The sequence below is a fragment of the Hypanus sabinus genome, chromosome 7 (assembly GCF_030144855.1).
Source record: "Hypanus sabinus isolate sHypSab1 chromosome 7, sHypSab1.hap1, whole genome shotgun sequence".
In the NCBI taxonomy this organism is placed as follows: Eukaryota; Metazoa; Chordata; class Chondrichthyes; order Myliobatiformes; family Dasyatidae; genus Hypanus; species Hypanus sabinus.
In genome coordinates, this window is record NC_082712.1 from 76,744,955 (window position 1) to 76,759,017 (window position 14,063).

General features: G+C 42.5%; 1 protein-coding gene and 1 long non-coding RNA gene across 5 annotated transcripts in view; one reads left to right on the plus strand and one right to left on the minus strand.

Annotated features, from left to right (window-relative positions):
• tek (TEK tyrosine kinase, endothelial) overlaps nt 1–14,063 on the minus strand; it is a 211,530-nt gene that overhangs the window by 146,400 nt on the left and 51,067 nt on the right. For all 3 annotated transcript variants that reach the window (XM_059974911.1, XM_059974912.1, XM_059974913.1), the window contains 3 exons: nt 13,151–13,282; nt 9,065–9,202; nt 3,336–3,446 (listed from right to left, as the gene is read on the minus strand). In XM_059974911.1, coding sequence (XP_059830894.1) covers nt 3,336–3,446; nt 9,065–9,202; nt 13,151–13,282 — 381 coding nt within the window. The remainder of the gene's footprint in view (nt 1–3,335; nt 3,447–9,064; nt 9,203–13,150; nt 13,283–14,063) is intronic.
• The window catches only part of LOC132396880 (uncharacterized), a 42,095-nt gene that overhangs the window by 4,248 nt on the left and 23,784 nt on the right, over nt 1–14,063 (plus strand). The gene's annotated exons all lie outside the window — the stretch shown is intronic.

The following is a 14,063-nucleotide window of genomic DNA, read 5'->3' on the forward strand; positions in this document are numbered from 1 at the left end:
GAAAGGTTTAACATATAAGGAGTGTTTGGTGGGCCTGCTGGAGTTTAGAAGAATGAGGTGGGGGTGGGAGATCTCATCAAATATATTCAAACTTTAAATCGGTCTGTCCGGTACAATGGATAGTGTGTTGGACTTTTATTGATGTGTGATGAAGTAAATCAAATGTTGTGGGTTCGAGTCTGTGTCTTTATGAAAGGCCTATATGGAGTGGAATTGGAGAGCATGTTTCTGGTAATGGGGGAGTCTAGGACCAGAGGACACAGCTTCAGTTTAGAACAGAGATAAGGAGGAAATTCTTTTGACAAAGGGTGTTGACTGCCACCGATGGCTGTTGAGACCAAGTTATTGGATATAATTAAAGCAGAGGATGGTAGGTTCTTAATTAGTCAGGGCATCAGAAGTTACATGGAAAAGATGGAAAATGAGATTGAGAAGGATAATAAGTTACTCATGATTGGATGGGGAGCTGACTCAATGGGCCGAATGGTCTAATTCTGCACCTTTGTCTTATGGTCTAAGTGTGAAATGCTTCAATTTGGAAGTGGAATTTGAAGGGAGATTACAGGGTTAATAGCTGTGTGGAGAAACAGAAGGATCTTGGGGCCCACACCTATAGATTCCTCAAAGTTGTCATACAAGTTGATAGGGTTGTTAAGTAGGAAAATAGTGTGGTAGCTTTCCTTAGTTGGGGATTGAGTTCAAGGTAATGTTACGGCTGCATAAAACCGCAGTTAGACAACATTTGGAGTATTGTGTTCTCTTGTGCCTCATTATAGGAAGCATATGGAAACTTTATGCAGGATTCAGAGGAGATTTGCTAGGATTCTGCCTGGATCGGAGAGCATGTCTGATGAGGATAGGTTCAGTGAGTAAGAGCTTTACTCTTTGGAACAAAGGAGGGTGAGAGGTGACTTGATAGATGTCTACAAAATGATAAGTGGCTTAGATCAACTGGACAACCATAGATCTTCTTTTCTCCCCAGGGTGGAAATGGTTAACACGAGCGGGCATAATTTTAAGGTAATTGGAGGAAAGTGTGAGGGGAATATTAGAGGTCAATTTATTACACGTAGTGGCGGGTGTGTGAGACACGCTGCCAGAGTCTGTGTTACACGCAGATATTTAAAGAATTATAAATAGGTACATGGACTATACAAAATACATGGCTTTGTTAAGGGAAGGGTTGGATTCATCTTCCAGTAGGCTAAAAGAACAGCACAACATCATGGACCAAAAGGCCTGTGCTGTGTTGTAATGTTCTATCTTCTATAAAGAAACAGTCTTTTCCCCCAGAGTAGAGGAGTCCAAAGCTAGGTTATAAAGATTTGTGGGTGAGAAAGGGAAGATTTAAAACTGACACCACAGAGGGTGGTGGATATGTGGAGTAAGCTGCCAGAGGAAGTTTTTGAGGCAGGTATAACTATCATTAAAGAAGCACTTGGTTGTGTACATGGAGGGATATGGGCTGAATGCAGGATATTGGGACTAGCTAGGCATAGCGTAGTGTGGTCGGCGTGGACTCATTAGGCCAAAGGTCTTGTATCTGTGCTGCATTGCTCTATGCCTCTTATAACATACACTTTTGTTAAGTCGTTTCTCAGCCTCTTGTCCAGCCAGCATCCTGATGAAGGTGGAAGAGATAACAGATGCTGAATCTGGAGTAACACATAGAATACAAAGGAACTCTGAATGTCAGGAGGACAATGTACATCTAGTCTTTTGGGTCAGAACCCTTGGTCTGGACCACAGAAAGATCAATTGCATTCATTTGTGTGTGGAGACGCAGGGGCTGGGCAAGGTTTAAAATGAATATTTCTCTTTCGTTTTATTTACCAGAGGAGATGACCATGGAAAAGAGGGAATTCAGAGAAGGAAATAGTAATGTCTCAAAATAAAATGAATTTACAAAAAAAACTCTGGCAGTTTGAAAGCTCATTTAGGTGGATAAACTCCTGGGCTACGATCAAGTATATGCTAGGACATATGGGAAGCTGGGGAGGAAATCACAGGGATAATAGCTTTGGGTGAGGTACTGGAGTGCACGAGGGTGTCAAATGTTGTGCCTTTATTTAAGAAGGGATTGTTACTGGAGAGGGTTCTGAGAGATGGGATCTACCTGCATTTGGAAATGCAATGACTAATTAGAAGCCTGGTGCATTGGAAATTGTGTTTCATGAATCTGACTAAGTCTTCTGAAGAGGTGACCAAGAGGATTGGCAAGGGTGGGTACTGGACATTAATGAGGTCTCTGATAAGGATGCACTTAGTAAACTGGTACTTCAGATTAAATTACATAGAATCCAGGGTGCACTAGCCAAATGGATGTATACTGTAGTTAGCTTGATGATAGGAGTCAAAGGGTTGTTATGAAGGGTTGTTTTTCTAATTGGAGGCCAGTAACCACTGGTGTACCACAGAATTCACTGTTGGGTGCACTATTGCTTGCTATCAATATTAATGATTTAGATAAGAATGCAATTAACAAAGTAAGTTTGCAAATAACATCATAATTATTGGTAAAATGGATGGTGAAAAATGTTGCTTGAGATTACAACAGGCTCTATAACAACTAGGAAAGTGGGCCATGGGATGGCAGACAGAACTCAACTTGGTCAAGTGCCAAGTGTTGTATTCCAGGCAGGTCTTGCACCATAAGTGGCAGACAGTTGGAGAGTGTTGTAGGACAGAGAGACCTAAGGATTCAAGTGCACAGTTCCTTGAAAGTGGTGACACAGGTAGATAAGGTGGTGAAGAAATATTTGGCACAGATGCCTGCGTTAGTCATCGGCACTGAGTTCCTTGTATTACAACTATACCAGATGTTGCTAAAGCCACACTTGTTGTATTGTGTGTAGTTCTGTTCATCCAGCTAAAGGATGTTATAAACCTGAAAAGGCTGCAAAAAAAAAATCCACCAGGATGTTGCCGGGATTGGAGGGCTTGAATTACAGTGTAAGGAGAGTCTGGACAGGTCCACCACTATTTTCTGGAGTGTGGGAGACCCAAGGGTGATCTTATATATAAAGGGAGTGAGGTATACAAAATGATCACAGTGTTTTTTCCCAGGATAGGGGCATCAAAAAACTAGAAGGCAAAGATTTAAGGCGAGAGGGAACAGATTTCAAGGAGCTCTGAGGGGTAGCTCTCTCAGATAGCGATGGAATTGCGGAATAAACTGATAGAGAAACTGGTAGAGTTGAGTCCCATTGCTTGTACGAATAATGTCTACAAGTAACAACTTGGGCAATGGAGTCAAGCTAGGCCAAAAGGTCTGTTTCCATCCATCCTGTATCCAACTTTATGACTCCATGACTTGAGACACTATTGAGACGTACCTCCGTTGTTGCAGTTCAGGCATTGGCATCCTTGGAAACGATCACACACTTGTCCATTGGCACACTCACACTTGAGCTGACAGTTTGCCCCATAGTACCCAATGTCACAAGCTGCAAACAAAATCACACATCAAAAGCACATTCATTTTCATATCTTCTAATGACAGAAAGAACTTATCAATCTTTTCTCCCACTTAGAGCAGCCCCATTCCCTCATGTTTCTCTGTAACTTAATCCATCTCATCAGCCTATCAACTTTCACCCAACTATTTTACAACCCATCTACCCAAAGAATAATATACTATGGGTGATTAACTTAACAATAAACACCTGGAATGTGAGATGAAACGGAGGCACCTACATGGCCACCAGAAGAACATACAAACTGACCGTAAAGCAGAGGCTAGATCAAACTGGATCAAGCAGGGATGAAGCAGCAGCACTAAATGCTGCATCGCTGTGCTAACCATAACAAATTGCATTAGACATCAAACATAGAACAGTACCACATAGGAACAGGCCCTTCAGCCCACGATTTTCTGCTGAACTAATTAAACTAATGATGGCTAATTAAACTACAGTCGGCCCTCCTTATCTGCGAGGGATTGGTTCCGGGACCCCTCGCGGATACCAAAATTCGCGGATACTCAAGTCCCTTATTCAACCTGTCTTAATGCGGTGGACCTTAGGACCCAGCGGCAGAGATCTGAATCCGCAGTGTTTCTGTTCATGAAAATAATCACGATAATGATTGAAAATAAAGTGGAAATAATAAAGCGAACGGAAAGAGGTGAAATGCCATCTGTCATTGGAAAAGCGTTAGGCTATGTCTGTCAACGATTGGAACAATTTTAAAGGATAAAGTGAGAAAGGCCCTGCCCTGATGAAAGCTACAATTATTACTAAGCAACGCAGTGGCTTAATTATTGGGTTTTGAGGTTTTGGGTTTTTGATCCTCCATATCAATCCGGCACAGTGGAGAGTGCCCTAGATAGCGATCTGTCACTAGATCGAACTCGGGAAATTCCTGAGCCTGGCGCTGAAACATACGTTTTTAAGTGTTTTATATGCATAGAAAGGTAAAAATATATACTATATACGAATGCAAATGTTTGACTAATTGATGCTAAATAATACCGGATGTACCTGTTCCGACTTACATAGCAAGCGAACTTCCGATTTTTTCTGATCCCGATCCACGATAACCCACGCACATCCTTCTGTATACTTTAAATCATCTCTAGATTACTTATAATACCTAATACAATGTAAATGCTATGTAAAATAGTTGCTATACTGCATTGTTTAGGGAATAATGACAAGAATAAAAAGTCTGTACATGCTCGAACAACAAGTGCTGGAAGAGCACTTCCGGGTTTTCGCGATTCGCAGTTGGTTGAATTCACGGATGCGGAATTTGGGGATAAGGAGGGCCGACTGTAATTACTTTGCCTGTACTCGATCTACGTCCCTCCACTCTCTGCATACTCACATGACTGTTTAGGATTGTAAATGTTTCTGTCATATATATCTCCTCCACCCCCTCTGGCAATGTATTCCAGACACCCGTCATTCTCTGTGTAAGAACCTTGTGCATCTCCTTTGAATTTATCCCACTGGCTTCAAATGTATGCATGTATGCTCTCTAGTATTAGACACTTCAACCCTGGGAAGATGCTACCAGCTGTCTACTCATTCCATGCCTCTGATTTCTTTCTTAAGAAATGCAAGAGAAGGCAGAAACCAGGAGAGCTAGAGGAAGGCATGAAATTGCTCTAGCAGATAAGGTGAAGAAGAATTCTGAGGGATTCTATAGGTATGTTAAAAACAAAAGGATTGCAAGGGACAAAATTGGTCCTCTGGAATATCAGAATGGTAATCCATGTGTGGAGCCAAAAGAGATGGGAGAGATCTTAAATCTTTTTTTTTTGCATCTGTACTTACTCAGGAGATGGACACAGAGTCTATAGAAGTGAGGCAAAGTGATATTAACTTCATGGACCCTGTACAGATTACAGAGAAGGAGGTGTTTGCTGTCCTGAGGCAAATCAAGGTGGATAAATCCCCAGGGCTTGACGAGGTGTTCATTTGGACCCTACTGGAGGCAAGTGCAGAAGTTGCCCAGGCCCTAGCAGTGATATTTATGTCATCCTTAGTGGCAGGAAATATACCAGAGGACTGGAGAATAACAGATGTTGTTCCACTGTTTAAAAGGGCCTTTAAACATAAACCAGAAAATTATTGGCTGACGAGCCTGACATCAGCTGTAGGAAAGTTATTGGAAGGTATCCTAAGGGACTAGATATATAAGTAATTGGATAGACTGGACTGATAAAGGATAGTCAACATGGCTTTGTGCACAGTGGATAAGTCTAAAAATCTTATAGAGTTTTTGAGTAAGTTATCAGGAAAGTGGATGAAGGTGAGGCAGTGGATGTTGTCTATATAGACTTTAGTGAGGCATTTGACAAGGTCCCGCAGGGAGGTTGGTCAACAGGATTCAATTGCTTGGCATTCAGGGTGAAATGTATATTAGATTAGTCATTGGCTTTGTGGGAAAAACCAGAGAGTGATAGTAGACGGTTGTCTTTCTGACGGGTGGCCTGTGACTAGTGGAGTGTCACAGGGATTGGAACTGGGTCCTTGTTGTTTGTCATTTGATTCAATGATCTGGATGGTAATGTGGTTAATGGATCAGCAAATTTGATCATGGATTCCACTTAACCCCATACACCTGCCTTCTCGCCTTATCCTTTGATGCCCTGACTGATCAGGAAATGATGAACTTCTGCCTTAAATATACCCATTGGCCTGGCCTCCACCACAGTCTGTGACAGAGCACTCCACTGATTCACTACTCTCTGGCTAAACAAATTCCTCCTTACCTCTGTTCTAAAGGATTGCCCCTTAATTCTGCAGCTGTGCCCTCTAGTTCTGCACAGTGCCACCATAGGAAACACTGCATAAATTCATCACATCTAGTCCTTTCAACATTTGGAAGGTTTCAATGAGATCCCCACACATCCTTCTAAATTCCAATGAATACAGACCCAGAACTGCCAAATCCTCTTCATATGTTAATCCCTTCATTCCCAGAATCACCCTCATGATCTTCCTCTGGACAATGATAACACACCTTTTCTGAGATATAGGACCCAAATTTGTTGGCAATACTCCAAATGTGGCCTGAATAGTCACTATTTCCTGAGGGAACTTTACCTTAACCTCTCTAATCATTTCTGGTTCATTACACAACACCAAATCTAGAATTGCTAATTCCCTTGTGTGCTCAAGCACAAGCTGCTCCAAAAAGCCTCTCAGAGGCATTCCACAAATCCTCTCTCTTGGGATGCAGCATCAACTTTATTTTACCAATCTATCTACATACTGAAATCCCCAATGACTAATGTAACATTGACTTTTGGACATGCCTTTTGAGTCTCTTGCTGTAATTTGTAAACCATATCCTAGCTATTGTATGGAGGCCTGTAAATATCTCCCAACAGGGCCTTCTTACTCTTGCAGTTTCTTAACTCTATGCTCAGGGAGTCAACATCTTCTGATCCTATGTCATCTCTTTCTAAAGATTTGATTCCATTTTTTTCCAACAGAGCCATTCCTCATTCTCTGCCTACCTGCCTATCCTTTTGTTAGATTCTGTATCTTTGGATATTAAGCTCCCAATTACAAACATCTTTCACCCATGACTTTGGGATACCCACAGTGTTATACCTGCCAATCTGTTAACTGGGCTACAAATTCAGCCACTTTATTTCATATACTGCATGCATCGAAATATAATGCCTCCAGTCCTGTATTTGTCACCCTTTTTCAGTTTTGTTCCCCTCTTACACTGTAACCCATTGCCCTCCCTTCAGTGTGTCATTCCTGACAGTCTCACTATACACTAGTCCTGCTTGTAAACCAACATCCCTCTCCTCAGCCCCATCACTCTAGTTCTCATCCCCAAAAGCTCCAGCAAACCTGCCTGCAAGGATACTTGTCCCCTTCAGGTTCATCCCTTTTGTACAGGCCTTACTTTCCCCAAAAGAAAATCCTTTTACCCAGAAACCTTGATCCTTGCCCTCTGCTCCAGTCCCTCAGCCACACATTTATCTGCCAAATACTCCTGTTTTTACCCTCACTGCTGTGTGGCATGGGCAGCTATCCCGAAATTACTATCCTGGAGGTCCTGTTTTCAGCTTTCTACCTAGCTCTGTAAATGCACTCTTTGTTACTTCCTCTCTTTTCTTTCCTAGGTCATTGGCACCAATTTGAACCAAGATGTCTCACTGCTCCCTCTTCGACTTTAGAATGACGTGGACATGATCCAAGATGGCACTAACCCTGGCACCTGGGAGGCAATATACTGTCTGGGTCTCTCTATCCATCCAGCAATCAAATCTCCTATCACCACTGCATTCCTCCTCTGCCCCTTCCCTCTGAGCCAGAGCACCAGACTCAGTGCCAGAGGCCTGGTCACTGTGGCCTCCCCCTGCTAGGCCATTCCCCCATCTAACGCTATACTTTTTATTGAAGGGAATGGCCACAGGGGTACTCTTTACCAGCTGCCTACTTCCCTTCTTTCTCCTGGCAGTCACGCATTTACCTGCCACCTGCAACCTAGGGGTAACTATCTCTCTGTAGCTCCTGCCTATCATCTCCTCAGTTTCCATTACGAGCCAAAAGTCATCGAGTTAGCTCCCCCTTTCTTTAACATGCTCTCTGAGGAGTTGCAGCTCGGTGCACCTGGTGCAGGTGTGGTTATCTGGGAGGCTGGAGATCTCCCAGGATTCTCACATCCCACATACAGAACAAAATACAATCCCTGGAGCCATTTTTACTGCCCAAACTATGCACTACCAGATGAAGAATGAGCAAGAAAAAACTTACCAGATACTTACGTCGTCCAAGCCTGTTATTAACCAGACTTGTTGAGCCAAAGCCAAAAGTCTTTCTGCTCTAACAATGGCTGCTCCACAAGCTCTTGCTTATTTTTATTTAACCTTGTTAATGAGGCCCAAAACTCTGATTGGACATTGTTCAATCTCCAAAGAAACAGCTATGAAGGTCTGATTTTTAAAGCTCCAACCACCACCTGGTTGAAATCACCTCTAAACTCCAACTGGCCTCTGTTCAAGGTCCCACACATCAGATATGGCTGGCCAACAACAACCAGTATTGCAATTAACTCTTATTCTGCGAAATAATCTGCCAGTCGAAGTTCAGAAGCGTAAAATAAAGGTGACTTCACCCAGGTCGTGGAGAAAGCTTTAAAATTCAGTGGTCCACTCAGTTTTGCAATTAGCTCTGCATGCTCCTTTTCAATACTTTCATAATGTGCCCTCCTCCAATTTAATACTTTCCTGAGGGTCTGTGTTGCACTTAAATGACCTCACGCATGGGACTTCACTGAATAAGCTTTACTCCTCTTTAGGTAATAGAAAAAATAATTAATATTGAGCATGACTGACTTGTAGCATATTTCAAAATATAGTTTGCAGAAAGCAAGTGTAAAATTCAAAGCTTCATTGAGCACTGATTGAGGCCTGGAGGATGTTGAATGGATTAGAAGGATAGAAAGACTGATTTGCGGAATAAGCTGGGTTAAACAGGGTCAAAGGCGAGAAAAGTTAAAGTTTAATAAGGAATAGAAGTTAGAAGAGAATTGTTAGGGAATGCACTTGTTCCATTGGTTTAGCAGAGTTGTTCCTCGCCTTTACAATTACCTGTATCACACTGAAGTCCTTTCCATCCAGTTGCACAGGAGCAGCCGTATGGATCTGGCAGGCAAAAAATGGATGATCTGCAGCTTCCTCCTTTACATGCACCTAAGCAGTTCTGGCCATATGTATTCTCTGCACATGCTGGAAGTTAGAGGTGTTTTCGTTAATTAAAGTCACAGCATGATATTCACAGGGGGAGAAGAACTGATCGATGCATGCAAACTCTTTGCTGGAAAAGTACAACCTAAAATTTCTGCTCTATTCCCTCCTTCTCCCAATGTATTGTTCTCAATGTCAATTACTACCTCATCTCCCTGCACTTCCCACATAAACGCGTTCTAGGTTCTGACAAGTTTCACCTCATTCTCACTGAGTCACAGAGCTGTTCAACATGGAAAAAGGCACTTTGGCCCATACCTGTCCCCACTCATCAAGCTAAACAAATTTCCTAGTACTTGGCCCATATCCCTCTAGAACAGAATAGAATAGAATTTCATTGTCATTGCTCATGACAATGAGATTGCAGTGCTACTACAGACTATGCAAAAACAAATGTTGACAATGCATGTGGTATGACTTAATTTTTTTTTAAATCCCCATATTTACATGAATCAAGTGACTTCGGTACTCTATAACACTCAAAGACTGTTGGCATGCTGGGGTTATTCAGCTACACAATGGCCCTCAGAAAAAAGCTGTTTTCAGTCTTACTGTCTTGGCTAAGACGTTTCTGTATGTCCTACCAGATGGCAGAAGATTGAACAGACAATGTCTGGCATGGGGTGGGTGTTTAATGATAATATGAGTGTGCCGTAGGCATTGAGAGTTTTAGATTGTCACCAGGTCCAACAGTCGAGTCCCAGTGATGTGCTGAGCTGCCCTCATTGCCCGTTGGAATGCTTTGTGAACTGTCTTGCTGCAGCTCGAGCACCACGCCATCACTGAGGATGCTCTCTATTGCACATCGATAAAACTTGGCCAGCAATTTTCAGGGCAGATTATCTCTGCTTAAGCACCTCAGGTCGTATAGTCACTGTTGTGCCTTCTTTACTAATGAGGTTGTGTTGATGAATATAGAAAGCTCCTCGGTGATGTTCATCCCCAAAAACTTGAAACTGGAGATCCTGTCCACTACCTTACTATTTATGAATAGTGGGGCTTGTTCAGGACCTCTTGCCTCCCTGAAGTCAAATATCATTTCTTTTGTCTTCTTGACGTTGATTGGTTCCTGCACCAATCGGACAGTTTCAGCACATATGCATATTCATCTATATGCAGATTCATTATTATTTGTGATTAGGCTAATCATAGTTGTGTCATCTGCACATTTGATGATTGAGTTTGTAGCACGAGCAGGAGTGCAGTCCAGGTGAAGAGAGAGTAGAGAAGTGGGCTCAGTACACACTCCTGCGGGGCATTGGTGTTCAGGGTTGGGGGGTTAGTTGATGAGCACTTACCTAGTTTCACCTCTACCCTCTTGTCATCCTTATACTTGTTCACATAATTCTTAAGTGTGTCTAATGTACCTGCCTCAGCTTCCTCTGGCAGCTTGTTGCTTATGTCAACCATCTGCTGTGTAGAAATATTGCCCCCCAGGTTCTAAATAAACATTTCCCCTCCAACTTTAAATCTGTGTCCTGTAGCTTTCAATTCCACAAACCTGGGAAAAAAGACAGCTGATTCTATCTATGCCCTCATAATTTTGTACAATTCTATGAGATCACCTTCAACTTCCTACACTCCATGAAGGAAAAGCCCAACCTGTCTAAACGTTCCCTATAACTCAGTTCCTCGAGTCCTGGCAACACCCTTGTAAATTTCCCCTGTACTCTTTCCAGTGTAATCACATCCTTCCTGCAAAACAACACAATTGTCTAAATGTGGCCTCACCAATCTCTTGTACAATAAGACATGGTAGCAGAATTAGGGAATTCAGACCATCGAGTCTGCTTTTCTGTTCCTTCATGCCTGATTATTATCCCTCTCAACCCCATTCACCTGTAACCTTTGACACTCTTATTATCAAGATCCTATCAACCTCCTTAAATATATTCACTGATTCACCACTTTCTGGCTAAAGAAATTCCTCATCATCTCTGTTCTAAAGTAATATCCTTCTATTCTGAGACTGTGCACTCTGTTTGTAGACTGCCCAACTATAGGAAACATCTGCTGCACATCCACTCTATCCAGCCCTTTCAATATTTGATAGGTTTCAATGAGATTCCCTTCCCCTCATTCTTCTAAATTTCAATGAGTACAGGCCCCAAGGCATGAAACACTTCTCATACATTAACTCTTCCATTCATAGCGTCATTCTTGTGAACCTGATCTGGTCCCTCTCCACTGCCAGAACATCCTTTTCAGATAAGGGGACAAAAACTGTTCACAGTACACCAAGTGCTGTCTGACTAATGTCATTTACATCCTGGCTTTTATACTGTAGTTCTCTCAAAACATGTCCTCCCAACTTTTGTGTTCAGTGCCCTAACTGATAAAGTTCAGACTCATTGATAATGAACAACCAGTAATATATTTCCATGTCAGGAGATTGTGTGAATTAAAGTGAAGCTCATGAAAGTGCCCATGCCTACACCTTGGGTTTGGAGAAAGTGTGTCGATGAAAAGACTCTGATAAAGCTAAGCATTTACAGCCAATGAAATACTGTCACTTCAGTTTGCTTTCTGACACTTGATACATAATAGAACTTGGCCGAGTTTGACATTTGGGGAAGAAATAATAAGGATGGCCAAATCAATGAACTAACATTTACAGCACAAATAGCAGCAGCACAATGAAGATCATGATCTCCTCCCACTGTCAATTAAATATCATGTGAATATATTCTAATAAGATCTTTTCTTGCTAGTTGGGGGGGAAAACTAAGCATAACCTAAATAAAATAATTTAATGTAAAGTCACAGAACATGTTTTAAAATGGGTTACCTCAGGCAATTTCAGAAATAACTGAGTTGAATTGGCAGCAGAGTGACCAGATGAGTTAACGTTGTCTGTTTGTTAGTAGTTACAGATCTAATCAGGAACTTTAGGTTACACAAGAGCGCAGGCAGCAATCCAGAGATTACTACCTTAGAAATTTTGCTTTTCAGTTTTCTACCTAGCTTCCTAAAACTTCTTTTCAGGACTTCCTCATCTTTCCTGTCGATGTCATTGGTGCCAATATGTACCAAGACTTCCAGCTTCTCACCTTCCCCCTTTAGAATGCCATGGACCCGATCCAAGACATCCTGACCCTAGAGCTGGAAGGCAATATACCATCCGGGTGTCTCTATCGCGTGCACAGAATCTTGTCTTTACTCCTGTAAATATGGGATCTCCTATCACTACTGCAGTCCACTTCAACTCCCTTCTCCTCTGATCCGCAGTGCCAGAGTCAGTGGCAGAGACCCAGTCGCTACAGCTTCCCCCTTGGTAGGTCGCCCCCCCCCTTAACGATATCCAAAAGGGCATACTTATTATTGAGGGGAATGCCACAGAGGTGGGGGTGGGGAGGGGGAGGGGAATGCCACTGGGATGGGTGTGAGGAAGAACAACATTGACCAAGCCTGATGATCCAAAGCCAAAGCCTCCCAACTCCAATGGTGGCTCAGTCACACAGTGGCTGCTCTACTTGCCCCTACATTGTTTTTATTCTCCCTTGCTAATGAATTCTGTTCAAACTCCAGAAACTGCCACAAAACTCTGCTTTTTTTAATCTTCAGTCCTGGACCTGTGTGAAGCCATCTCTTCTTCTCATGGCTCCCCATTGGCCACAGTTCAAACTCCGGAAACTGCCGCAAAATGCTGCTTTTTTAATCTTCAATCGTGGACCTGTGTGAAGTTGCCTCTTCTTCTCACATTCCCATTCACTGATCGGTCACAGTTTAAACTCTGAAAACTGTCACAAAGCACTGCTTTTATAATCTTCAATCGTGGGCCTGTGTAAAGCCATCTCTTCTTCTCAAGCTCCTGTTCACTCATTGACTGCTCAAACTCCCTAAATTAAAATTTCACATCCTTGCCTTGTGACAACAGCTTTACGAATAGAAAACAGTTTTAGACAATTTCCCCATGGAAACATTGCTTACCTGTTTCACATTGCTTGCCCATGAAACCCGGCGGGCAGATGCAATGCCCCATCTCATCATGGCAAACTCCTCCGTTCAGACACACTGGACAATTCTTCATACAGTCAGCTCCCCACTTCCCACTTTGACACTCTGTAATACCAATATTACAGCATTAGTGGTGGATTCAATAAGACCTCCCCCCTCTCCCACATATTGAGTACAGGCCCAGAGACTCAAATGCTCCTTATATGTTAGCTCTTCATTCCTAGGTTCATTCTTGTGAACGTCCTTTGGACCATCTCCAGGCTAGCACATTTTACCTTAAAATCAAGGCCTAAAATTGCTCAGAATATTTCAAATGTAGCCTGACCAACATTAGCTTCAGCATTACATTCTTGCTTTTCCATGCTAGTCTTCTTGAAATGAATTCTAATATTACATTTGTCTCCTTTACTACTCACTCAGTCTGAAAGCTAACCTTGAGGAAAATCCTGAACTCAGACTTTCAAGTCCATTTGCACCACTAATTTTTGCATTCTTCCCCATTTCAAGCATAGCCTGCACATTTATTCTTCCTCCCAAAATGCACAATCCCATACTTCCCCATGCTGTATCGCATCAGAAAACGTGTCCACTCTCCCAACCTGTTTGAAGTCCATTGTAGATTCCCTGGCTCCATGCCTCCACCTGTCCTTCTGAATTTCTTGGTATCATTTGCAATTTTGGGCACAAAACCATCATTCCCCTCATCCTGGTCATTAGTGAAAAGTAATAGTCCCAACGCTGCCCCTGTGCAATGTCACTATTGACTAGTAGCCATCCTGCAAAGGATCCCTTTATGTCCATCTCTGACTTCTTCCTGTCAGCTGATCTTCTACCTATGCTCATACCTTGTCTCTACTACTAATGGCTCTTATCTTGATCGGCATCT